Source organism: Tyto alba, unplaced genomic scaffold, assembly GCF_018691265.1.
Source record: "Tyto alba isolate M040663 unplaced genomic scaffold, T.alba_DEE_v4.0 Super-Scaffold_8, whole genome shotgun sequence".
NCBI lineage: Eukaryota > Metazoa > Chordata > Aves > Strigiformes > Tytonidae > Tyto > Tyto alba.
The window spans coordinates 5,183,559-5,208,638 of NW_024881329.1; the positions used below are offsets into that span (position 1 = coordinate 5,183,559).

The 25,080-nt window shown below is 38.7% G+C and overlaps 1 protein-coding gene across 3 annotated transcripts in view; it reads left to right on the plus strand.

Moving 5' to 3' along the window:
• Window positions 1–25,080, plus strand: part of SERGEF (secretion regulating guanine nucleotide exchange factor) — a 152,557-nt gene that overhangs the window by 22,051 nt on the left and 105,426 nt on the right. For all 3 annotated transcript variants that reach the window (XR_006164595.1, XR_006164596.1, XM_042784506.1), the window contains exon 9: window positions 13,245–13,405. Coding sequence is in view for 1 of the 3 variants with exons in the window: in XM_042784506.1 (XP_042640440.1) it covers window positions 13,245–13,405 (161 nt within the window). In the remaining 2 variants the exon portion in view is untranslated. The remainder of the gene's footprint in view (window positions 1–13,244; window positions 13,406–25,080) is intronic.

Here is a 25,080-nt window from a genome sequence, read left to right on the forward strand (position 1 = left end):
TGATAGAAATTTCCTTTGAGGAGGAAGAATTGGAGTGTCCTTGTCTTTCTGGTTCTTCTGTGTACTTGTAGCTCGAACTGTTGGCACTAAGTCACTTGAGCTTTTGTTAAACTATTTCTGATTTTTTAATGTTAAACCATTTCTCCTGAATCATACTGAAATAATTTCACTCACATTGTACTAACGTCTCTGTCAGTTCACCTATTTGAAGCCTAAAAGAAGCAAAGGTAAAGGCAAGAGAAGATTCACTGCTCTGTTAACCTTTGTCATAAGCTGCCTCCAAGTTCCACATTCATAAGTATTACTAGAGAAAGATCCCAGTGTGGAATAAGTAACTCATGAGACCACTGTTGTTTGGCTGCTGTTCTTACAGGCTGGACCAGGGACTGTAACTTGAGTCACCTCCTTTCTGCCTCCCAGCTTTTAATTCAGCCTCTAGACTCCCGTGTGTTGTGGGTCCCAAGCAGCCATCTGCAGTGATGCTGCTTTATAAGCCTCCATTATTCAGCAAAAAGCACGGACTGGAAGGCTGGGTTAGCTGGTTCCTCCCTATGCCTTCCAGCTGGGCAATGGGGTTGGGCAAAAAAAGGACAATTTCATTTTGAGTGTTGAATGTTATCGCATCCCAGCATAGTTGCATGTAGTGGAATGATGATGGGATTGATTGAAATTTTGGCAACTCAAAGCCCTGAGTGTACTGTAGAGAATTGATGTGAAACAGACAAATGGGGAGAATGTGCACTTCAGATATTTTGCAGTTATGCAAAGTGGATATAACATGGTCTCAGATAAACAGTTTGAATACCTAGTAAGGTAGTAGTGCTTTCATTTTGTGTAGAATAAAAAGCTGGAAGCCGAAACCAATCATTATGTAGTAGTTGAGCTAATCTGTATGGCAGCTGATTGCCAAACACAATGTATATTTACTCTGCCCTCTTAGTTTTGTTGTTCTTTGGACATGTGTGCAAGAGATGGCTATTGCATTTTCAAATAACTTCATTTAAAGATAAGCATTTACTAAGCGTAGCATTACTAAGCTCAGCTTTTGAAAGAAGCTGCTTATGTGTACACACATTCTGTGCTTGTATGTGCGTTAATCTAGAGATCTCATTTAACCATAGTAGCATTTAAAGACTATTAAATACTTGCTTTCATAACCTTTAAATGACATTTCCTGTTTAGAAATTAATTATTCAGGCTTAATGCTCACTAATGAATCTTACTATTTGAACATAGATAATACGCTTTTTAAGTGCTTAGTGGCGATTGAGTGCTGCTGAAAAACAGTACCTTTCAGAACTTTTTTTCTTAAGAAACAAAAAAACAAATGGGAAAAAAAACCCCACAAAGGCTGTCTGGCTTACCTTGAGGTACTTTTCAAATAGCGAATTTGAGGTAAGATACTATAGGATATAGGAGATAGGTCAACAGCTGTGAATTCTGAGTACCAGATCTGTAGTCTTGTAGAAGGGATTCTTCCCCTTCTTGGATACTTGGGAAGTATAATGAGATCTGACAAGAAGAGTGTATCCACTTGTTTTATTTGGTAGCTAGACTGGTGGCTTTTAATCTTTAAATAATTCCAGCTGTGAGGAGCTATAAGCCAATCTAACACAGGTCTGTGAGGAAAAACTTCAGTTGACCATATGTGCTTGTTACATTGTCCATGTTTGAGTGCTAGGAATGATTTTGTGCTCCTGTAGTATTTTCTTATATGTGGTATTTTAATTTTTGTGTATTTGTAAGCATTCAGCTGATTTAGCCGGATTATTGAGTGCTCTGAAAATACCATGTCAGATGTCTGTATTTTAGCACTTGAGTCTAGTACATACACAAGTGTGGTTAGCAACTGATATCCTTTAACATTTGTTGCATTCCTTAAGCAAAATCAGTTCTTCCTGATTTTTGTTGTTGTTGTTTATTTTTTTGTGCTGCTCTGTTGCTTGATTACCTTGAATAAAAGATTAATGATATTTTTAAATACAGCACATGAAAAATACTGCTTTGCTTATATTGTTGAAACCCAAACCTTATGGTTAATTCCCAGTATATAGTAGGAATGTATATTGGTTTTGTTTAACTTTGGAGATTAACACCAACATAATTCAGATTGGTTTTCATTTGGTCAGTATCTTTTGAATACTATTTTTTTTTTTTTTGTAATTACGTGCATGGAAGCACAGACTGTGAAGGCACTAACACCACACAGTAAGATTAACCTTCTGCCTGAGAAACTTGTAACCAAAAGCTAGAGAGGGCCAAACCACCAAACCCGAGGAAGTCCAGTGAACAGGAACAGCTCTGGGTAGGCACTGGGTGTGCCTGCTCGGAGAGGCATGACCCAGAGCTGGCCTCCGGCAGCTGTGCAGCAAACTCTTGTTAGGTGAGGCTCAGTTTCAATGCCACTGAGAACAAACAAATGATTCCTACCCCAAGGAAAATTTTGAAGGGGAGTTTGCAAGCTTTTTTGCGCACTTGTGTTGTTTTAGGTTCTCTTGTATTAGGGGGAGAAGGAGGTATTTCAAGCCCAGTTTGTGGCACGGTAGTTGAAACTCGGGTGCAACTCCCTCTGTATTTTGTAGTTCCTATTTGAGCTTCAGTGCAAAGACTGTCTCAGTGTAGGTACACATGTTCTGTGTGGGTCCCAAACAGCTGAGATTGCAATTCCCCTTCATCTGCAGATCTCATTTATCTATGCCCCTTAGGATGCACTTCAGGTTTTGGGGATGCTCTGCTGGATTTAAGAGCTTGTTTGCTTCAGGTCTGCTTTCTTGTCTGTCCAGTATTATGAGGAACACAGCATGTAATAAGAATAAAATAATCACAGTAGTTATAAGTTTCCATTTTTGGAACAAAGACCTGGATGATAGGACGGTATTAGTATCTGATTCATGCAGAAGAGAAACCATAGGAGGGGTGAGTTTTCTTAGATAACTCATTCTCACTTGTACTCAGTGTCATTTAATTAAAAGAAAAATTGTACAAAACATTGTGAAGACAATGGTCTATTCAGGGACAGTGCTTTATGTCAGTTTTACTAAGATCTTTTTATCATGAATATATGAAATCTTATTTTTCTAGAATTACTAAAAACTTACCTTTGCAAAGCCACCTAAAGTATATATCCAGAAACTCCTTTAGGAGTATACCTTGCTACTTTTCCTTTCCACCTCAAAATAGTAAGCAACCTGAAAATCAGTTTGGCATTTCTCATCTTGAGTTTTGGATCTCATAACAGCTGATGGTGACCGTGTAGGAATTTGCCTGTACTTAAATGTTTTCTTTCAGGCTTGTTCTGCTAGTGACACAGCTGACTAGAGCTAAAGCAGTTCATTTAAAGGAAAATGGATGATAAAACTGTCAGAAGAGGAGGACAGGCTATGGGGGCAATATAAGGGTAGCAGTGTGGATTACTAGAAGTCACACAGTGTAAAGGAGGGTGTTGAATTCTTTTGTACTTGTCTCCTCTTGCTTGCTCACTTCGCTAGAGATTAAAAAAACCCAAACACCTGCCAAACAAACACAAAACACTGTGGGCATGCAGGCGGGCAGAAACTGATAGTTGAAATGTAACAAACTGCTGATGTGTCTAATTTAAAAATCTATGGTAGTTATTTAAAGTTTCTCTAATCCACCACACCTGTGTTGGAGCAGTGTTTCTCAAAATCAGGTTGCCCCATGCCTTTGGGATTCAAGCTCCTGCAGTGAACTCATCCTCTGTAGACACAAACTTGACATGTAAAATTGTTTTCTGCGTGTCTGATTTTTAAGCTTTTCACTTCAGAGCAAAGAAATGACTTCCCCACCTGGCTACCTGCTTTAGAGCAGGAGAAAACTCATGGTATCTTTACAAAAGCTGTCTTGTCTCATTGTATGCTGTGAAGCATGAATGGGGGGTATTGCTTCTTGCGATCAACATCCATTTTAATGTCAGGGAAAAGAAAGCCATGAAGATCCAGGAGCTTTTCATTCTTATCTTCACTGCTGTTCCCTCGTTAGTCCTAAGGAGAAAGTTTTCTTCTTATTTTTCCCTTCTCTCACTTTAAATTTAAGCCCCTTGTATTAACAGGCAGCATAGCACATCAGTACTTACATTATAACACTGTTCATGTACATACTTAGGTAATCCTTAAACATAGATGTGCTGGCATTGCAAGCAAATACAGATGCTATAGCTATACAGAAGTGATTGTGGACAGCTATTGCTTCATTTGGTAAACATCAGAAGTAAATCTCACTAGTGTAACTCCTTCTTCACAGGGAATTTCAGATTTCTTTACAGGAGGGACTTGCACTGTATTTATGTAAGTAGTAACATTTCTAAAATGTTTCTAAATTTTTAGCATGAGGCAAAAGTTTAGATATGGAAGTGTCTGTGTCCTGTAGCTCTGAAATACTGAAAACATCTTGTAGTCTTAATACGTGAATTCTAATGAGTTAGAGGTCTGAGCTGCAATAAGGTGGCAGGAGTCAAAGGGAACTCTGCTAGCTGGGTAGCATGCTCTTGTAGATCATGGAATTTTTTCAGGGGATAAATGACATTTAGATACTTTCACCATTATGCAACTACTTACATCTTTGTCCCCTCTCTCCCTGCAGTCTCCTTGATGTTAAGCATCTTGCCTATACATAGTTCAAGGTGGAATCTTGTGATTTTCCTCCTCCCCCCCACCCCCCATGCTCTTAAACTCTGTCTTTCTTGGGGGTAGGGAAAAATGGGGATAATATTCCAGAGGGAATACATCACCTTATTGCTCATTAAACATCTCTTCAAAGGGCATGAATTTTCCTTCTCATCCTCTTTTAGACTGTTTTGTTCCTCCTGTCAGTGAGAACGCTGCAGTTAGAGCAGCTCATTATTTGAGGTGAACAGCCCACTCTGTCTTAGTCAATTGTAGTTGCTCTTCTAATGGTTCTGACTCTGAGCAAGCTGGGTGATCTCCTGGGAGGCTCTGGAGGTGCCATCGCTGGTTTTGTGATACTGTTCTGTTCTTTGTTACTTTATTTCTCAAGAACAGCACATAGTTAGGGTTGAACTCCATTGGATGTAGAACTCTGCTGCTTCTGGGGCTGCTGAGAAAGTTAAAGCCACCTAGCCAATCCCAGGATTGGTTGTCTAACGCTCTGATTTTTATAATGCTTTCTATTTCCTTGTAGATATTGTGACTAATTCTTCAGAGTCATGCACATCTGAGGCTTGTTACCTAGTGAAATCTCTGTGCAGATAGTCTCTGAATGTTTGTTCTTGGGAACGCATCTTGTGGACAACAGCAAAAAAGCCCAGTAGTTCTTCAGACTGCCATTCCAGAGCATTTCTTGTGATATTTCTGTGTCTGTCTTTCCACAGCATGCCCTCAAGTCTTTTGACAAAGTAAAAATTAGCACTGGGAACTTAGTTACCTTCACTTTGTTTATCTCTTGTAAACAGATGCATGCTCCTTCTTAGATAGGCTCAGATGGCAATGGGATATTGAGAGTAGCAGTATCGCTTGCATTCTCCAAATTAGGCAGATTCACAAGATTGGAGCTATAGGTAATGCTTTTCATAAAATAATCTAGAAAACATGGATATATTGTAATTTGTAATCTCTGAGAAAGATTTTTCTGTAGCACTGTATTAAGTCAAATGAAACGAGACCTGGACCTTGCCTCAAAGGGGATAAATGCCTGAGCCAGTCCATTTACAGAGTGGGAAATAAGACACAGGAAAATAACTGTAAACAAATAAAAGCACATGCTTTGTATTATAATAGTTCAGGGGTGTTGCTTTTTCAAAATGGTGTCCAGAAAGAATTGAATAAGTGCTTAGAAATATCTGTGCAGTTTTCTTGGGAGTGTTAGAGGAAGAGATGCTCAACGGCAGAAGAAAGGAAATTCCAGGTTAGGGAGGTCTGTATGGAAGAAAGCATATAGCAGTGCAGAAGGGCATGGAGATATAAATATAGAATGTCAGTAAAAGTGTATGACTCATACTGCTGTAGTAGCATAGTGCAGAATTTATTTGCAGAAGTACAGAACAAAAACCCCATGGTATACTATGATGCATTTGCAGATAGTTTTCCATAGCTAGTTAATGTTTTATGCATCCTGCTTTTTTACAGGCATTGCTAAATTGTGCTTTGATTTTTTTTTTTTTCCCCCCCTCTTTTGTTAGGACTTTGTTTATAGATGAAGAGTTAAGTCCTCTATTGAACCTTGAATGCAGCAGTTCTGTTTGCTGGGTAGAGATGAGTTAGATTTGTTTTTAATCATGTAACTAAATTTAGCCAGCAATCTGCATTTTAAGGCATTGCTATTAAAAGTCTAAAAGTGAGATATGCATCGTAGTTTGAATTTGAAATGAGCCAGAGGCACAGCTGGTGAGGCAGTCATGACTCTAATCATGAGTGGAGAGAAATGAGAAAGGGAATTTTCTCATCTTGCAGGATGAATGCCAAGTGTGATAGGTGCTTTAACATCTACTCCTGCCCCACCTCTCTTCCCTAGTTTTGTTTCATGACTGCATGAACTTCATGACACCACCACCACTCCCGCACTTTCTCTTTTGAGCCGAGATCAGTGGTTGATATCAGTGGTTTGAACACAACTTTACAAGCATTTAACTTCTTAAATTTTAATCTTTCTTTCAGTTTGTTTAGAGCTTTGTGTGGTACTTCATGTTTCCAGTCTCTTCTCTAAAAGTGAAACAACCGTTATCCCATCTAAAACCCAAACCCAGAGGCAGGACTTTCAAGGTATCTGGGGAGTCTTGTAAACTGCTGTACTCAAAAGTTATTTTTGTCTAATCTCTCAAGGCAGTGAAACATACTATTAAGTATGTGAGTAATTTCATTAACTGAACATTGCCCATCTTGAGACATAACTTGGTGTAACTATGAAAGCAAAAAAGAAAAAACGTACCTGTTCTTAGTGAATGAAAGTCAAAACTGCTTTAGATGTTCAATGGTTTCGACAGTCCTGATAAAGATGGATCTGCTGGTAAAGTGCATGATAAACTTAGCATGTCATGTGAAACTGCAAGTTATCTTTAGTTTATCATACAGAATATTAAATTGACTTAATACAGCACTACCTTTAGCAATATTTGCTGTTGCTGAGCTCCCATTTCTCAAGGCTGTTTTTCAGCCAGATCGATTCCTTGGCTTGGCTTACCTTCCCCATAACCAATAGTTCAAGCACAATGAAGGCTGGTGGCCTAGAGGTTTGAACAACTATTTGGGTTCAAAGTTTCTCAAGCTGTCTTGATGTAAGCTGTTGCCTTAAGAATTCACAGTCTGTGCTGTGAATGTTTTAGTCTGTTCTAAAAGGCTGTCACAGTCCTGGTGTCTTCTCTTGGAGAGTTTCCGGCATCCTCATAGCTTTACCTGCCTAGCCAAGTATTTTCTATTACGTTGCCTTATTGTACGAGTCATTGGTTGTTTAATGTTTCACTATCTCCTGGAGGCTCTGAAGGACTGGACGATGTTCCCTTATGCTGTATCTGTTTACATTAATGCAGTGCAATGGAGTTGCTCTTGATTGGATGAATTTTCTTTCATGATGCATAATTGTCTTCTAGGTTGTTTTCTTAAATTCCCTCTTTTTTTTTTTTTTTTTTTTCCCCTCCCAATTTTTTAGCAATAGGAATGGGTCACAGTGAGAAGCCTGTTGTTTGCTGGGTTGTAGATGAGCCACTGATTCTAGCCACTGATAAGGCCTTAGGTGTCTTGCTGGTTTTTCTTGCCCACATGCTTGTGGTTAAATTGGTCACCAGATCTGAGGAAAATTAGCGTAGCTCAGAATGACAGAAATTTTTGGTCCACTTGAAGAGTATAGGAGTTTTAACTGACAAATCCATAAGCGATTGCAGGAGGACTGGTGATGCCCCTATTGTTCTCTCCCTGTGGCACGTGGCCTTTTGTTTCAGGTTTAAACCTATTTATAGGGTGTTTGGAAACCCTTGTGAACTGCAGCATGTTGAGTAGATGCTCTGTGGACTATTCTGAACTAGCTACGTATTGTAACCTGTGACTGCAGAAAGCTGAAGATGACATTTGACATTGAATTTTCTGTTGCTGATGTCCCTGAAATGCTTTTGCTGTTTTGTCTGAGCTTTTCTGAAGAGGTGTGACCTCAATACTATGCATAGATTTGTGTTTGTGTTACATTTTTAATAGCTATGATAAATGAATATGAAAAAAAAAATCAGGCTCATGCCCTGTTATATAAAGATGCAGAAGTCTGTAAGGAGGTCACAGAAAGATGATGTATTAAGAGATGTGGGCAGCTCTGGAACGCTGAACTCCTGTGTAAGAGGATGAATTGTCCATTTAAAGCTTTGTCAGAACAGATAATCCTGCTTTGTACTGAAGCCATGCACAGGTAGAGGTGTTAGACTGTAGGTGTGCTAGTGATGTTTGGTTTCCAGCTGCTGAATTAAAGCTGTCTTCAGCTGCGAAGGAGTTAGGGATGCATGGATGGATGTTTTCTAGTAAGGTTGCCCTGCACAGAGGCTGTTTCTAGGTAGATGAGGAAATTTCTCAGAATGGTTGAAGGACATCAGTGATTGTCCTGAAGGACAGCAGAGATCTGTAGTTGTGGGAGAAGTGCTGGTTTGCCCTGTGTGGGGCAGGGAGGAGGCACAGACAGCCTCTAAATGTAAAGTTTTTCATACCTGCTCCTGTGAATTTTCATGTGAAAGGAGGCATTAGGAATTTTATACAGGACTTCCTATTTCAAGTCTGAATGACATTAAGCATTCAGTGTGAATATCCAGAATTCATTTGAAAAGTAATTGTTAATACAACTGTGAATTGTGATAGCCTAGATGAACTCTTTTATTTAGTATTTATGAAAGCATAGTTCAAAGTTTGCCTGGATACCAAATAGAGACTTCAAGGAGATAACACAGTGCAATCATGATATTATCTTAAAATAGGAAAATTGATATAAAGATGAATCTGAATCCAGAAAAAATAAGTAAATTTTAATGTTCCTATTTGTCAGTTATGTTTTACTGAGAAACCAATCTGTTTTTAAAACTAAAATGCATTTTTTTTTTAATTGCTAATTCTCCCTATACTAATGTGGCTGAGCAAATTGATTAAGAAAGTGCTAAAAGGGAAAAATTACATGCTCTACAGCCTCAGCAGCACAGTAAGAGCTGCAGTGTCAGGCAGGAAGCAACTAGAAGTGCTTTATGCAATGTTGCTCGATTTGCAATACTCTGAAGGTTGTGAACTTGTAATTTTGAGGCCATTCTCAACTGTCTACACTTTGTGATAGCATAAGGATGGAAGGATGATGTGAAGAAAATGCAGAGGAGCCTTTCTGGGAGCTGATTGCTAGTATAGTGCTGCAAGCACTTGAGTATGTGTGTAACTTCATCCGTGTTCTGAGGGGCGTGAGCGTGTGTTTCAGATGATTTGCTGCTGTATGTTCACTGATGCAGACTGCTGTGTTTACAGTACAAAGAGCAGGGGGAAACTATACCTGTATGACCACGTAGAATCTCAAATGATGTAGCATATTGTTGTACGTGCTATTTACTTAAGGGACTGTTGCGAAGTTTTTCTTAAAAATCTTCTGACCTCCTGTGTTGTATGCTTCATTCAGGTTGAACGCTGGAATGACACAGGGTGCATGAAATACATCGATGACTCCCTAATTCCAGATGGTATTGAGCTTTCTGGCCTTTACTTGATGTAGCATTTGCCTGCTGAAAAAACGAACAATAGCAACGAGCTCATCTGGGAAAGTGGGGATGTTCACAGTTGAGGAGTTGAAGTGCCTTTTGGAATTGGAGCCTCCGTGCTCAGAACATGGCAAGATCAAGGTCTTAGGAAGCATTGTTAGTATCTTAGAAGATCTGGAGAAGCTTTCCAATGTCATATGCTTCTTTCTTTCACATAAGTTGTAGAAGTACCTCCTGCCTTTTGTACCCTCTTTCTATATAGAGTCTGGTATGACCTGCCTCATTTTCTGATGCCTCAGCCACTTCCATGGTTGATGTACTCTGTCCAGTTGACTCATCACTGTGTATGTTTTCTTGACTTCTAATTAAAATCTGTTCTATTCTAATATTAGACCAAGACTCCTTGTTATATCACCCCTCATTCTTAAGTAATTCATCCTGCAACCTCCTTACTCTGTATGACTAATGTCTTTTTCTCAAATATTCTTAGAACATTTTAAAATACCATCTATATTATAAGCAGCACAGTAGAAATACCTCTCATTACAATTGCTTAATGCTTTCTGTCATAACTCAGTGCTTTCTTTTCTTAGGGTTTTGATGAGACTAACCATTTTGACGGCGTTCTCCATCCATTGATGTTTGCCTCAGCCTTAAATTTCCAGTTGAGAATGATTTTTTGTTTGGTTGTTTTTTTTGCTGAAAATATAATCAGTATTTCATAGAGAAGACATTTTTGAATCAGCTTCTGTTAGGTTCTCTCACAGAAAAGACAGATTTAATTTTTTTTTTTTTTTAAACGATGAGTAGGCTGAAAAATAGGGATGATTGACCGTTAGCAGGAGACTGAACATAGGAGGGGGAATGCTCACCAAACAGAAGCAAGTCTGGGAAATAAATTTCTGCTGACTAGAAGTGAGAACTGAATTGATGACCACTGAAAAGGAACTGGTTGCTTACCTAATCTTTGGGCATTCAAGAAATTCTTCCTAAAAGCAAAGATTAATTTATCTGGCTTTATTTTTTTTTTTTTTTTTAAATTGGATGTTCTCCATGTTTGTCTACCAATAACCACCTGAAACTTGGTTCCCTTACAGTGGCAAAAAGGATAAAGTTAATAACAATTATTTCTGTTTGTAAACAGAAACAGTTTATGTTCTCCTAAAGGTTCTGTTTGATTTTTTTGTCTGTAAGTAGTTTTGTGTTTGCTTGTCCAGTGAAAGAAAATAGATTCTGTGGATGGAAGGTGTTTTGTTGTAGCTAAGCAATATTGCTGTTTGGTTTTAATCCTTCATATATGCTTGCATTCTTCAGTTCCACTGAATTTACTGAAATAATTTAAAATAATAGCGATGAGCATACTTCAAAGCCTGTAAGGCCGAATAAAGCCACTGGGTTCATACTGTTTCCAGTTCTGTTGCTTCCATTTCAACTTGGTGTTACTGTTGAAATTTCAGTGTAGGGCTTCAAAAATTGATCCAATGACAGAACTGCAGAGTGAACCTTAAGGAGGCCAATACCTACAGTGTAGAAGAAAAAAAACCCAAACTAATATAAACCCTGGCACATGGAAAAGATACTAGATAGTGGAGAGAGGGGCTTTTTCCAGTTGTTGGTAAAGGCACAGTAAGCAGCTGAGGGCAACTATAGTTAGACAGATGAATCTTGTTGCAGATGATGGACTTGCTAGCCATAAGGCAAAATTACATATGCAGTTTAGTTTGACTTCAGAGTAGGTTGTGGTGTTTTGCTCTGATCTTGCAATTGGGGAAGCTGTAGACCACTGCACTTTACTTTTCACAGGCCCTTAGCAGAGGGAAACAGAATCACTTGCTTTGCACAGAACTTGATGACGAGCTGCTAGAGCAAGATGGTCATTGTGTGAGATGATAATGTATCTCATAAATAAACTGGAAACTTCTAACTGCGTATATTTAAATGTAGGAGAGGTATATGAATCTTCCTTGGAAGTCTGCTAACAGTGTTAGCTTTTACTCTGATCGTTGCAAGGTTTTCAGATGCATTCTCTCAGTTCACTGATAATGCTTCCCCTGAAATAATTAAATGATAAAATTAGTTGCGCTTTTCTCTCAAGGGCACAAAGATTTTCTTCCTTTGGAGCTTTGTAGCAGTTTAGGGGAAAGTTGAAAACAGTCATACACTACTTTCGATACAAGTGAGATCTTTCAACGTAGTAGCTTCATTTTGTTAGGTTAAAGCGTTAAAACAAGCTTTATTAAGAGAACTACCAAACAACTCCACAAATGAGCAGTGCCCATCTGTGTCCCTTCAAGACAGTTTAACAGCACCCAAAGGAAAAGGGAGGTGTTGAGGTTTCTGAAAGTTTGTGTTAGGGCATGTGTTAAGAAAACCCTCAGTTGTGGTGTGACTGGTATTCCCTGCTCCCAACCCCTCTGTGGGATATGTCTGTACTGACTGACAAGGGGAGAAGCGTGTGTGTTTAAGCTGACTTGCTTGACTTGATGGTATTTTCCTCAAATCCACATCATTTGACTTATGACCCGATGACTTGAGGTCAATTCTGGAGAGGAGTTTGAGGCTTGGTTGAAGTGTGTATGTAACTCAAGGTCATTGCAGGCTTCTTTCTGGGCTGGAATGTGGGTTGCTGCTTCTAATTAAAACTAAGCTGAGAACATACTGTTTATGCTGTGTGTATATAACTCTTTTAATTGGAAGCCCATAAGAGACAACTTTACATGACTAACCTGCAGAAATCTAGTTACTTCATTAAGAAAATAAAGTTGTCAGTATGATTTTTAAATTATTATTATTATTACTATTATTTTTAAATTGCTGGGAACCAAAGATAAAAAGCATTGCTTGATGGATGTTATCCATACTGGAGAACAGACTTTTGGGTGTCAGTCCTGCAGCAGTGAACCTGGTATAAGATGTGGTGAGAAAGGTGAGCCATATACTGCTGATTTCATTTCAAGTGATCTTTCCTTGGCCAACCTGTGATTCCTGTGAAAACAAACTGGTGCATTTCCAGTGCTTAATGACAGCTGTGGTGGTGCTCCAGACTAACCAGTTGCTGTCCTGAGGGCTGTTACTCTGCTAACAGAAGTTGTAGCTTTTATCAGGAAAACATAAACTGTATGTTAAATACAGGACACGCGATGGATCTCTCTATGGCAAATACTGGGAATAGGCAAGAGCCTTTTATTTTTCAGAATAAGTTGTTTTGTGTGTGCTTCAGTTAAGCTAAAAATATGTCCTTTGTATTACCAAAGTGCATAATGTATGTGGAATGTCCATGTTATGCAGCTTTACTGCCATGGTTTAATTTATAGCCCAGACTATCCTAAAGATGTTATTCTGCTAGAAAACAAGTTAATGAAGTTTGAGTAACTGTGTAGAAGTACATTATAGTATGTCTTTAGCTAGTTTTAGTGAATTTTTTTCTTCTGCTCTCAGAAGCAAGTTTTTCACTAGGTTTCTGAAGCTTTAGATAAGATGCATTAAAAAGTGTTGTTCTAGCTTTGAATTGGTATCCAGGTGTTCCAGGACCCTAGTAAATAAGTAATCTTGAAATGTGTTTTGAATTTAGAAGCTGGTAAGATATTCACCTGGGGCAGAGCGGACTATGGGCAAGTTGGAAGGCATGCCGTGGTTCCCGACGGGCAGAGGGTGTGCACAGCATCTGAACAACGCTTGGAGCTGTTGAGTAACACCCCTATTTCAGTGCCTTGCCTAAATGGAGCATCTCAGGTAAAAAAAGAAAATGACCATTTTTTCCCCCAAGTTGTGGATTGGTGTGTGTTTTTGTTTTGTTTTTTGTGCATTAAAATAATCATACCAATTTCCTAATATAACCCTTTCCCAATTTCCTAATAGAATGCTGCAGCACAAGCCCTCGCTGCTCTTCCTGTAAGCTCAGAAGTTAATATGATTCAGTTATTTCAAATTTCTTAAAAGGCTTTTGCATTGTTCCCATGGTGGAACCAGAGTTACCATAAGCAGAAGATACCAAGCTCTCTCAGATATCAATGTGTGTAGGAGACAATTGCACTGAGCAGATGAGGTGGGGCCCTGCCCGGTGCCATGCTACCTTTGTGTGAAGCCCTCTGTAATGGTTTCGCCAAGGGCCTTTCTCCAGCTGCTAAATAGTAATGCCACAGCTTCTAGCTCAGGCTATGTAAGCAGGTCATGAATATTTCTCTACCTTATAACATCATTGAGTGGTATTGCATTTCTTTTCATATGGCTAATTTGATACAAAATGATTTGTCCTCAAGTATAAAGATGGTCAGAAAGAAAACTTTACTCAAGTTGTTTGTTGTAGTCTGACACAACATGCAACCTGTAGTGCCTACAAACCATTTTCTTGGCTTTTTAGTGTATGAGAGGCTGTGTATGGCAGTTGGTCTGTTGGCAGGCAATGTGCAGGTCCCATGTGGGCAGATAATCAGTCAAAAGGTATGCATCTCCCTGGGGGGCAGCTGGCACTCAAAATGCAAGGGGGGTAAGTACAGGTTGACAGCTTCAGCTGTAATGTACGTATTACGTCTCTGCCTCCTGGCAGTCTCCCCTGGTGAGACTTTGGTTGGAAGAGTCAGCCTCTGCCCTTTGCCATCGTCAGTGTTCTGTGGATGTGTACACTCACAGATGTGAAGTGGAGCTTCAGAGCCCAGGATGCTGCACTAATGAATAATTTCTTCAGTCAGTGTTCAGTCTCAAACACCTTTCTTACTCATTTTGAGATGGATGTCCCTTCTTTTGCCATTAGATGTCTGTAGAGAACATAGTTGTTGAATCTATTTCACTATGTTTTTTCACCTGTGCTTTGGACAGTGCCTCAAGTTTGTAGTTTTGTCATTTCTCATACAATACAAAGCAAGGCATCTGTAGCTTTTGCACAGGGAAACTTACGCTTTGGCAGGACAAGTGGTCCATGAAGGTGAAGGAAAGTGATTCATTCCTTGAAAAGGAAGAGAAAAACCATCTCGTCTTCAATCTGCTGCCCTCAGCGCTGTTCCTCCTTACAGACCTATGAGAGACCTGATTTAAATGATTAGCAATGACAGTGTTCTGGAGCAGGCATCATTCTTTGCAGAGCTAACAGCATGAAGATGATTTAAGAAGAGTGTGATCAAGAGCTAGCATCATTTGTACCCTGAGAGGAGCTGTGTTGATGAGAAAAGGAAAAAGCAGATAATAAGAGCCTAAATTGCTACACTTCAAGATTACAAAATAATGCCAGAGCTAGAATTTATGTTTAAAAATGCATTCAACTGCAGTATGTAGGCTATGTAGTGTGAGCTGTCTTTTGTTTACACACAAGCTGTCCCTTTTTCCATTTGTTGTCATATGGAGATGAGGTTTGATTTGAAAGCCGAATTAAAAGGAATACAGAGAAGATGAGTTCTTTTCCATGTTTATCTTGAATTAGTAGTTCCAATTTATATGTTTAATGCAGAGAGCCAGTTTTAACAGATGAGGATTACAACTAATGTTTTTTATCCACAATCTATTTTTACAAATCACATTTAATGATTCAACTGAATTTTTGGCAAAGTTGTTGTCTGCTGATTGCCTCTGCTCTTCAGTTAATATTGTTAAAACCAAAATGGAGAAACTAATCTAAGGATTAGAGGACAGTGTAAAAGGCATGCTAGTTTTCCTCAAGGACAGCGCAATAGATTTAACCTCCTGTGCTGCTCCTTGTCTCCATGCCCATGCTGTACCTGCTTTTTCCACCAAAGACCAGGGATTCTCCTTTCTTTGTGCTGAAATTGATAGAATGTCTGTGTGTGTCTACCACTTAAAAACCAGGTTTTTGAAGTGTTGAGTGACCTATTCCATTGTGAGTTTCACTTCATCTGACAAACTCAAGTGGAAACATTGACCTTGAGAAATAAGAGCACTTTTTTTTCTTTCAACTGAAACAATGGAAGAAGAAAGCCTGAGGTTTAGATCTACTAATCTGAGTGTGTCTTCCTGGCAGCTTTAAAAGAGTATGTGGACATCGGGTTCCTGGAGTCTTCTGTACTCAAACTGTTTGAAATATGCAACTGCAGGTTTATTTACTATTTTCTTCACAGTGCTTTGGTGCATAACCACCATGGAATAGGATGAGGCACTGAAAAGAAACTTCAGGTTGTAGCTGAAGTCAGTTGTGCAAAACATTATGCATGCAGTGCTCTTGTGTTGTGGGGCATCCTTGATTGGACCTCTTCAGAACATCTGACTCATCTGCTGCCTGATGTGCATTCATATCCACCACTCTTCAGATGAAAGGACAATTAAATACAAATGGCCTGAAATATGATGAGCCTCTGAATTTAGCAAATGCTACAAAGACCTGGTTTAATGTTTCCTCCTTGTCAAAATGCTTTTCCAGTCTGTTTGATATTTTTGGTTTTAATAGCTATCATTTCACTGTTTGTGGTATGTTCAGCATGTCATTCACATTGCAGCAAAAATTTGCTACAGCAATAAGCAAGTGAGAAGTCATTGTGCAGTGCTGAATGTTTCTTGCTAAACTGAATGGAAGGGTGGGCTACAGTCATTTTGGATATGCAGCACTGTTTATATCGAGCCATGTTCTCATTGTATCCTTTCTCTACTTAGCCTGTGCAAGATTACAGTTTTCTGAAACTTCAGTCAAGAAATTAAAAAAAAATTCTGTGTCACACTACCACTTTTGGCTTTTCTTGGGCTTAATTCCTTCCTCAGTTTTACCACCACCCAACTTAAATTTTGATGGTGGATGTAGGGGCCCCTTGTGTCAGGGAATTAAAATAACTGATGGACTTGTGGCAACCTGTACCTGCTGTGTTTATCCTGATCCTGCTGCGGTCCATAATTCCAGTGTGTACATTCGTCCTGTGTTATATAGATTGGTCTGGATCCTTTTTTCAGGGAATGCCATCATGAATACACACATTCTCATAGCCCTTTGCAGTCAGAGTTTATTGCCACTCTTTCCAGGGGCAGTAGCAGCTCCAGTAGTATGTCATTCTTGTTTAAGTATTTGAAAGATAGCTTTGTTTTTAGTATATTCTTGGTTTTTCCCTTTTTTCCCCATTTGGGGTTGCAAAATATTAAGCATCTACCTGTAAGACAAATCCAAGATGATGATAATTAATTGGTTGGTTATTATATGACTGTTAGGTTAAGCATAGTTATTACCTTAATGTATAGACACAGTAATATTGAAAATGGAACCTTTTGGTTTACAAAAACGACAACTGTTTTTGTCTTTTTCTGTCTTAATGAAAAGTGTTAGAAGCCTATTTGTAAGTAGAGCAGTAGTTGAGACTTTAAGGGGTACTAAAAGAAATAACCTGATAGTATTACATATGCATCATCTCTGTGCTGTGTTTGCAGCTTTTTTATATTTAGTTATTTGACTTGGTACTGTAAATATTTGTGGCTATGTTCTTTATTTTGAATGGTCAAAATGAGAGGTTTATATTTTTGTAGGAAAGAAAAAGCAAATTGAACTTTCCTAAACCAGAGTTTACTTCTCAGAGTTTGAGAATATATGGGTATTAACTGATCCAATAAGCTGCTTAAAAAAAAACCAAAACACTTCAGGTGTTAGCAAAGGAGGTAAATGCAAAAAGGTCTTTCTGGTTTTTCAAACTCAGTAACTTTTAGAGAATCCGAGGATGTAGTTCAATAGAAATGGTGTTGTGAAACAAAGGTTCTGTAAACTCTGTTTACTCTGGAAATATTAATATGCTCCATGAAAACTGTAATTTTATCATAAATAATTTGGTGAGGTGAAGCTCAGCTAGTTAACACTAGGTGAAAGGATGGGGAGCTTCACTTTCCTCTACTTGTGGCTATAAGTAGAGTCTAGATAATCAAGTTTAGGTGTGTAATTTTTGTAAAGCAAATAGGAGATGATAGTGGTTCCCAGCACAGTGCTTCCCATCACCCATACCAATTTCTCTGCAGCTGGCATTGTAGAAAGGGAGATGGGAACTCAAATTCACACCAAGTAAATGCCAAAGGAGAACTCTCACACTGCCTTTGCTTGTCAGAGAGCATGTGCTGTGTGAGTACAAACTAGAGGTTTCTCAATTATCACTTTTGCAGATGTGGGCTGGTTTAAAATGACCAGAAGTGCTCTGCTGGGGTTGTTCTGTAGCACTGAGGTGCCAGCCAGGGGTCAAGCTGCTTTGTAATCTGTATGGAAGACCATGAAAGGTTGATTTGCCTACAGTTTGGGTGACGTAGGAGAGGATGGACAGGATGAAGTCAGGAGTTGGGGACTCACCGAGCATGTGATGACTGATGTGTTATAAATGCAAGTGTGGGTGAAACCTTAATCTTCCAAATTCTTAAATTAATTTTCCATTTGATAGCATGTTGCAGTTAGAATTCCAGATTAATACCTCACTTGGAGATCTCTGCAAGTATGAGGGAAATGGAAAGACTAAAACTACTTGCAGCAGTAGCCATGGCTTGAGCAGTAGTGTTGCCATTGGCAGCTGTATTTAATAAGCCCCTATTAGTAGTAAAATGACTAATCTAAGTTACCTTATGTATAACTCTGACCTGCGTATGCTATATTCCTTAAATTAAACATACTGACTTGGTCCCATCCTTCTGCATGGATTGTTCTAGTAACAGTGCACCAGGACTGCAACTCACTCAGCTCAGAGACAACTTGTGATCCAGCTCAGTGCTCCTCTGAAGTATTTCTTTGCACCAACAAATGCCATGAACTTTCATTAGTGCCATTCACGTGCATGATGCAGTTAATTCCTGCTAATCAACCATGGGGAGTGCTGCAAAATTGCTTTAAAATGTACTTGGCGTTAAGACAAAGTCTCTGTGAGCAGCAACCTTGGAAGGTGACAGCTGTTAGTGCAGAAATCCAGTTCTGCCTCACTGACATTGTTTCAGTTAGCCTAAACAGAAAGGTTTCAGTGTAAAATGTATCCATCCTAGTTTAAAGTGAGTCAGGTCTAACCCAGGGTATGTGCATGAACATGTTCCAAATCCAAGTGAAAATATGGTTTGAAGCAGTAGGGTAGTGGAAAGGGCCCTAAAGCATGCAGTTTTTCATTCTCAATTTGTCATTAGAGCTGTTACAGAGAAGGGATTAACAGATCAATGCAGGCAAAAATGAGAGAAAATCAATAAGATACTGTAGTGAACTGGAACAAAGCTATCAATTTACAGTGTTCTCTGCAAAGAAATCTCATCCATACCTCCTTTTCTGGATGGAAAAATAATGTGAAAATGATGATTTGGGGTTAGGTTAATTCTTTTTTACCTGGCTCACCCCAGAACTTTAGGTAAAGAAACATCTGGTGTAAATGATACTTATGTTTCCTTTGTCTGCTGTGTTGATGGATTTTACTGGCGGGTTCTATAACAGTGGTATCCTTAAACAAAACCAAACCAAAACAAACAAACAAACAAAAAACAAACAAACAAACCAACCCCCCCCAAAAACACACACACAAAAAAAAAGGTCAAGAAGAAATATATAATTTAAGTTACCCTCATAGGAATTGGATGGAATGCTGTCTTGTTTACTTTTTTTGTATTAGTAGAAAAGACTTCATTAGTTCTTCATTGTTTTTCTGTCTCCTTTTCTTAAGAGTGTTAGTTCTGAAAATGTATTCCTTAATAGGTAGTGTGCATTATGTAGCTGGAAAGTATGCTGGGCTATGGGGTAGTGCACTACAGATGAATGAGATGGGAGACATCTTAGTGGCTCCAACTTCATCTGTTTATTGAGTTGTTCCTTTGGTCCTTTCAAACTCATTTGTCACTGTGGGGCCATAAACTCACCAAGGCAGTGCTATTCTGGCCAGCACACAGACTGCTTCTCCCTGCTTTTAATTTAAGGATTTTGGATTAGGTTTGAACTTGGGTTAGGTTTGTACTTTTACGCCAGTGATGGTGTTTGTTTTCATTTGTCTGATGTTTCCAGCTTTCACTTATCAGTCATTTAAGCTGTGAGCCCTGCCAGTCTTTCTGGCCTTTGTGCTTAGGCTGTAAGTTATTGTAAAGCTACTGTTTAACAAAAGCTTCAGAGAAGAGAGAAACTCATGTTTCTGCTGTGATGCTTAAAGTTGTTGCTCTGCCATGGCAGACAGCAAGTTTCAGACTGGTTTACTGGGTAGCCTGCTAAATGACAGGGACCCGTTTGTCCTCCCATCTGGTGGCTCATCTCCTTTGCCTCTTGGCTGCCTGGCCTCTAATGTAGACTGAAGTTGTCAAAGGCAGAGGTTACCTCTGAACTCTGTGTGTATTTTCTACACGGTCTTTACATAGCCTGGTTCTTAGCCTTTCACAACCAACAGAACGTGTTTGTGAAAGGAGGATGAGGAAGGAGAAGAAAAAGTAAAAATGATGCATCTGATCCTGTGAGGACAAAAATGCTAAATGGTCTCCTCTTTTAAAACCTGCCTAAAGATTTATTCTTAGTCTCCCGGCAGTTGTTTGCCACAGCCTCTATAAATTCAGTGGATATTGCATGTAATCAGATACTAGCAAAGATTGCTAGGACCTGTGCTCCTGTTGATGCCTTGCAGGTATTGTTTTTTAATCATAGAAAATGCAAATAAAAATCTTACAAAGAGTTTTTTTTTTTAATTTCATTATCAGGGAGGAAAAGAAATGGGTAGTTTGCTAGACACGTGGTTCCAAAAATGCTGCCTCCTACTTTTTGCCCTTTTAGCTCCCATCTTCTTGTTCTTCCTTCTCTTACCAGGTGTAGAGCTAATGTAAACAATCCCTTCCTTGGTAATGAGTGTTTAGGGAGCCATTAAGGAGATCTTACTATGTGTTTGCTTTTCCAGGACATTGTTTGGTATAATGTTTGTGCTCTTAAGTGTTAAATTAACAAGCATTAAATAGCCAGTTTTCCTACCAGTAATTGCTTCAGTGGAAATCCCTTCTGTCCAGCTTTTTTAAGTTGCCAAGGTCTACTTGCAGTCTCCACTGTTAGTTGATTGCCCACTTTGAAAGTGTGTACCCATTCAAAGCCTTGAAAATCTGAGACCTTGGTTCATTTCTATAGAAAGAAAAAAGAAAAAGCCAGGCTTTGCTGGACTTCACAAGAGATTATGGGGGGGGAAAGGGATGAAAGCTGTCTAACAAACTTCATATAACAGATTTCAGCCACTTCAATCCAGACAGAGATATTATGGTGTCTAACATCTAATTAAGTGCTATAATAAGGTATATTGCAGGTATATGTAACTATGCAATTCCTTTATTGCTTTTGTATATGCCAAGATGTAGTACTTGGTGTTTGTAAGTTTTGTTCTTTGTACAGATTCAAGTATAGGATATGATTTTTAATTCTTGAATCTTATTCCCTTCTTCTGTTTTCTCTGGTTGGTCCCCTGTTTTGATTTCTTGTGGCTTTGTGTGTGTAGTGTGTGTTTGTTTGTTTGTTTTATTTTGTTTTGTTTTTCTTTCCCCTTTTTTAATGTCTGGATGGAGGAAACCCCTTTTTCTTTGGTAGTTTTGGGGAAAGGATTTATGACATAAATGCAGAAAAGTAAATTCCAGTGATATCAAACAGTGAATTGTTTAATTTTTTTCTTTGACTTCTTGATCTGCTACTGCTCCCTTTTTAGAATTTAACCACTACCAATAAAAGATGAAGGCATCCTGGTTTTCCTAGAGGTGCATTACTCACTGTGGTAATGCAGTCAAAATGAAAAAAGGAACACTAACTTTTAGAGCAAATAGCTCTGTATTTATAAAACTGTAGACAATATTTGGTTTACAGTTATCAAAAACCTTTGTGATTTTGGGAAGTACAGTTACAAGAAGTTTTGAGAATTTTGTGAGGAAATAAGAACAGGAAGTGAGATTTAAAAACTGTGTACTGTTTTCTTTATTTGTGAATGTTTCAGATTCTTTAAACATATTTCTTCCTTACCCTGAAAACCACGTAGGGAGATGGCTCTTCTCTAGTGCATGTCATGGAAGTCCTTATAGTTTTCTCAGTGGACTGGACCACTGAGGCTGCTACGATACCATGGAAGCAGAGGTTTTTCACCTGGCTGCATACAAGCCTGCTGAGATCCAGCTGTGGTTGTGACATGATATGAGCCTGCAAGTCCTGACATTAGCCCTTCCCCGGGGGCAAACTAATACTTTGGGCTCAGCTGTTGTACTTGGGGTGGTAAGTTCAACACATCAAGCTGGTGAGCAATGTTCTGTAGTTGCTTTCATGCTATCAGAAGTGAAATGAATGTGTTTGCTGGAGAACAGAGGTATTGTCGTGATTCTTCATCATCTGTGGTTGTCATATATATATGTAAACTCTGCAAAATCAGCTTCTTAAAAATCTGATCCAGTTTGCAGTTTAGCATGCAGCCATAGCTAGTGAAGGTGCTTTGGGGCCTGCACAAAGGTAGACATGGTAGAATTATTTCTGAATTGAAGCCTGTAAAGCATTACAGTAACTTCCTGTGTGGGCTGCTGGTAGGTTGGTCAAATATTGTTTCATGCACAACAAATGAAACAAATGAGTTTCATGCACTGTATCATTGGTTGCTCTGATATGCCCTGGCTTAATACACTGTGTGATATATAAGGGATTCTGCTGTGGATTTGTGAGGCAAATCTCTTTCGCAGCATCTTATATTTAGAGAAGTTGGCAAAAGGCAATCAATCTTTTCACCTTTAGTCTGTCTTGAATACTGGTATGAAGAAATGATTCAGGTTCAAAGCCTTTATTTGATCCTGCCCTTCGTTTCATGTTCTTAAGTGAATTGTTGGACAAGGAGAACATTTATTAAAACAATTCTTATTTTCAACGCTGATATGGGTATTTGAGAGCATATTATCTGTGATCTTATCTTGAGCTAGTAGGTGTCAATTTGTCGTCTGAAAATTTAAATTTGATATGTTTGAAGGGATTACTTTGAAACTGCATGCCAGTTTCTTAAGAACAGGCAGATTGATTTTTTGCTTCACAGTGAATCTAATGTTTTCATTGGGAATGGAAGTCACAGGTTGTGGTGGGAGGGGATATGTTGTCAGTCTTCAAAAAACAAAAATTCACAATCTTGTCTTTTCCTGTTTCATGGCACCTGTTGTGGTTTGAGTCTTAATTCTGTTTTAAAAGAATGCAAAATATTGCTTTGTGGTGATTGTTATATCATGTAGAAATAGAAGTAACTTTAAGCAAATGAAAAAATGGAAATCTGTGATGACAGTCACTTTTTAAGTTTCACTGCATATCTCTAAGACTCCTCTTCAATACAAATACTGAGTAGAATCAGCAGTATCTGGGACCTCCATTATGCAGAATTGTGGTTAAGAAAAATGTGGAGACTTACTGAGAGGCATTTACATTTATTTGCCATCTCTGTTTTTCCTTGCCACAGCAAGTCTGAAATACAGACTGCTCGCAGGGGCATGAGAAGCAAAATGCTGGTGTCTTTTTACTTAAAAAGATTAAGATGGTATTTGTGAATTAAGGTGATGCTGTTTAATAATATTAAGATACAGTTGTCTTAGTTTAGCTGAGAAGCTGTTCAGAAATATGAAATAGGATATGATGTGAATTTAATGTCTGTCATTCTTTGAGAGCGGATGTGTCCCACCCCTAACTCTTCAACAAATGAGGACAGTATAATATCCTGTTTGGCTTTTCTGCATGGCACATGGAGACATCTACAATGTCTTGTGCCCAAGTGAGTTAGGAGTGCATTAGGACTGACAGTATTCAGGGTCTTCAAGGGTGACTGGTTTTGCATGTGAGGCCTCTGTTTGCAGTCAGATTGGCAGAAAGCCAGTGAGAAAAGAGCATTTATACACTTAGGTTGACTTTATGTTCAGCATGCCATGCCAGAGAGATTTCTAAAAAAGTCATTTTATCTGAGGACTTCAAATTTAGTCATGCTAAGTATGTGAGGGACTTGTTGGTGTACCATTGCTGAAATTAAATATACATTTCAGGTTGTTCTTTCAACCTTTTTTTGCCTGTACTCTACCCCTTACGCTCTACTTACTGACAGCTGCTTTTAGATACCTGTGTTACTACAGGGATTTCAAATCATGCTGCTGCTTGTTATCTTTTTTTTGCAACAGATAACATGCTTCATAAACTTCTCTTTCCATTCAGTGAGACTGCATGTGCTTTCTCTTTGGGTCCTGTGACTAAGAAACATGTTGTTTTCTCTTCTTCTGTTAATACGAGACTAAGCACTCAATTTTGATAGTTTGAGAAATCAGGACCAAATTCTGAAATCCTTTCACTAGATAAATGTGATTTGTTGTGATGTGTTTACATTGTATGTCTATACATTTATTGATAGAAATGTATAATATACCAAATAATACTCATGCTTGGATTCCATCTACTTTTCTTATTTTCTTTTGTATTTGCCATGGTTTAACCTCAGCCAGCATCTAAGCACCACGCAGCTGCTTGCTAACTCCTCCCCCCTACCAGTGGGATAGGGAGGAGAATTGGGAAAAAAAAAAGTAAAACTCATGGGTTGAGATAAGAATGATTTAGTAACCAAAATAAAATAATAATAATGGTAATGAAAAGGAACAAAAAAAAAACCAACCCAAGAAAAGACAAGCGATATGCAATGCAATTGCTCACTACCTGCTGACTGATGCCTGAGCAGTGATCCACCCCCCCAGTTTCTATACTGAGTATGATATGGTATGGAATTTCCCTTTGGCTAGTCTGGGTCAGCTCTCCTGGCCATGGTCCCTCCTGTCCTCTTGTGTACCTGCTTACTGTCAGAGCACGGGAAACTGAGAGATCCTTAACTTAGGATGAGCGTGATTTAGCAACAACTAAAACATCCCTGTGTTACCAATGTTATCTCATATTAAATCAAAAACACAGACAGCACTGTACCAGGTACTAGGTAGAAAATTAACTCTCTCCCAGCTCAAATCAGGACAGTATTCAATGCTATGCTGATATTCAGAGATAAAATGGATCAAAAACATTAAAACACTTGGAATGCTGATGCTAAATTAGTTCTAAGTTTGAGCTAACAGAAATGAATCTCTGAAATCTAGATTTGCTCTTCAGTGAGACTATTTTAATGCCATTCACTTCGTAATTTTTAATTAAATTCATGATAAGACAGAGATGTCTTAAGTAGTAAAAATACAGGTGGTGTTCTTCTGTTGTAACATGTAATTTAGATATACCTAAGTATAATTGAAGATGAATACTTTGGTTTTAGAGAACTAGTATTAGAAAACCCAGGGTAGTTGCATTCGTCTGAGCTGCACCTCCCAACAGTTCAGGTAATTTGCTTTCACTTGTAATTTATTTAACAAAGATCTCTCATGCAGGACCATCATCATTACACATGCCTTAGCTGAAGCTTCCTCCTGAGAGATTTTGCTTCTGTATTTTTTCCCCTGTTTCTTTTTCTGGCTCTCTTGCCCAAGAGAGTTGTTCTCGTGTAGAGCTA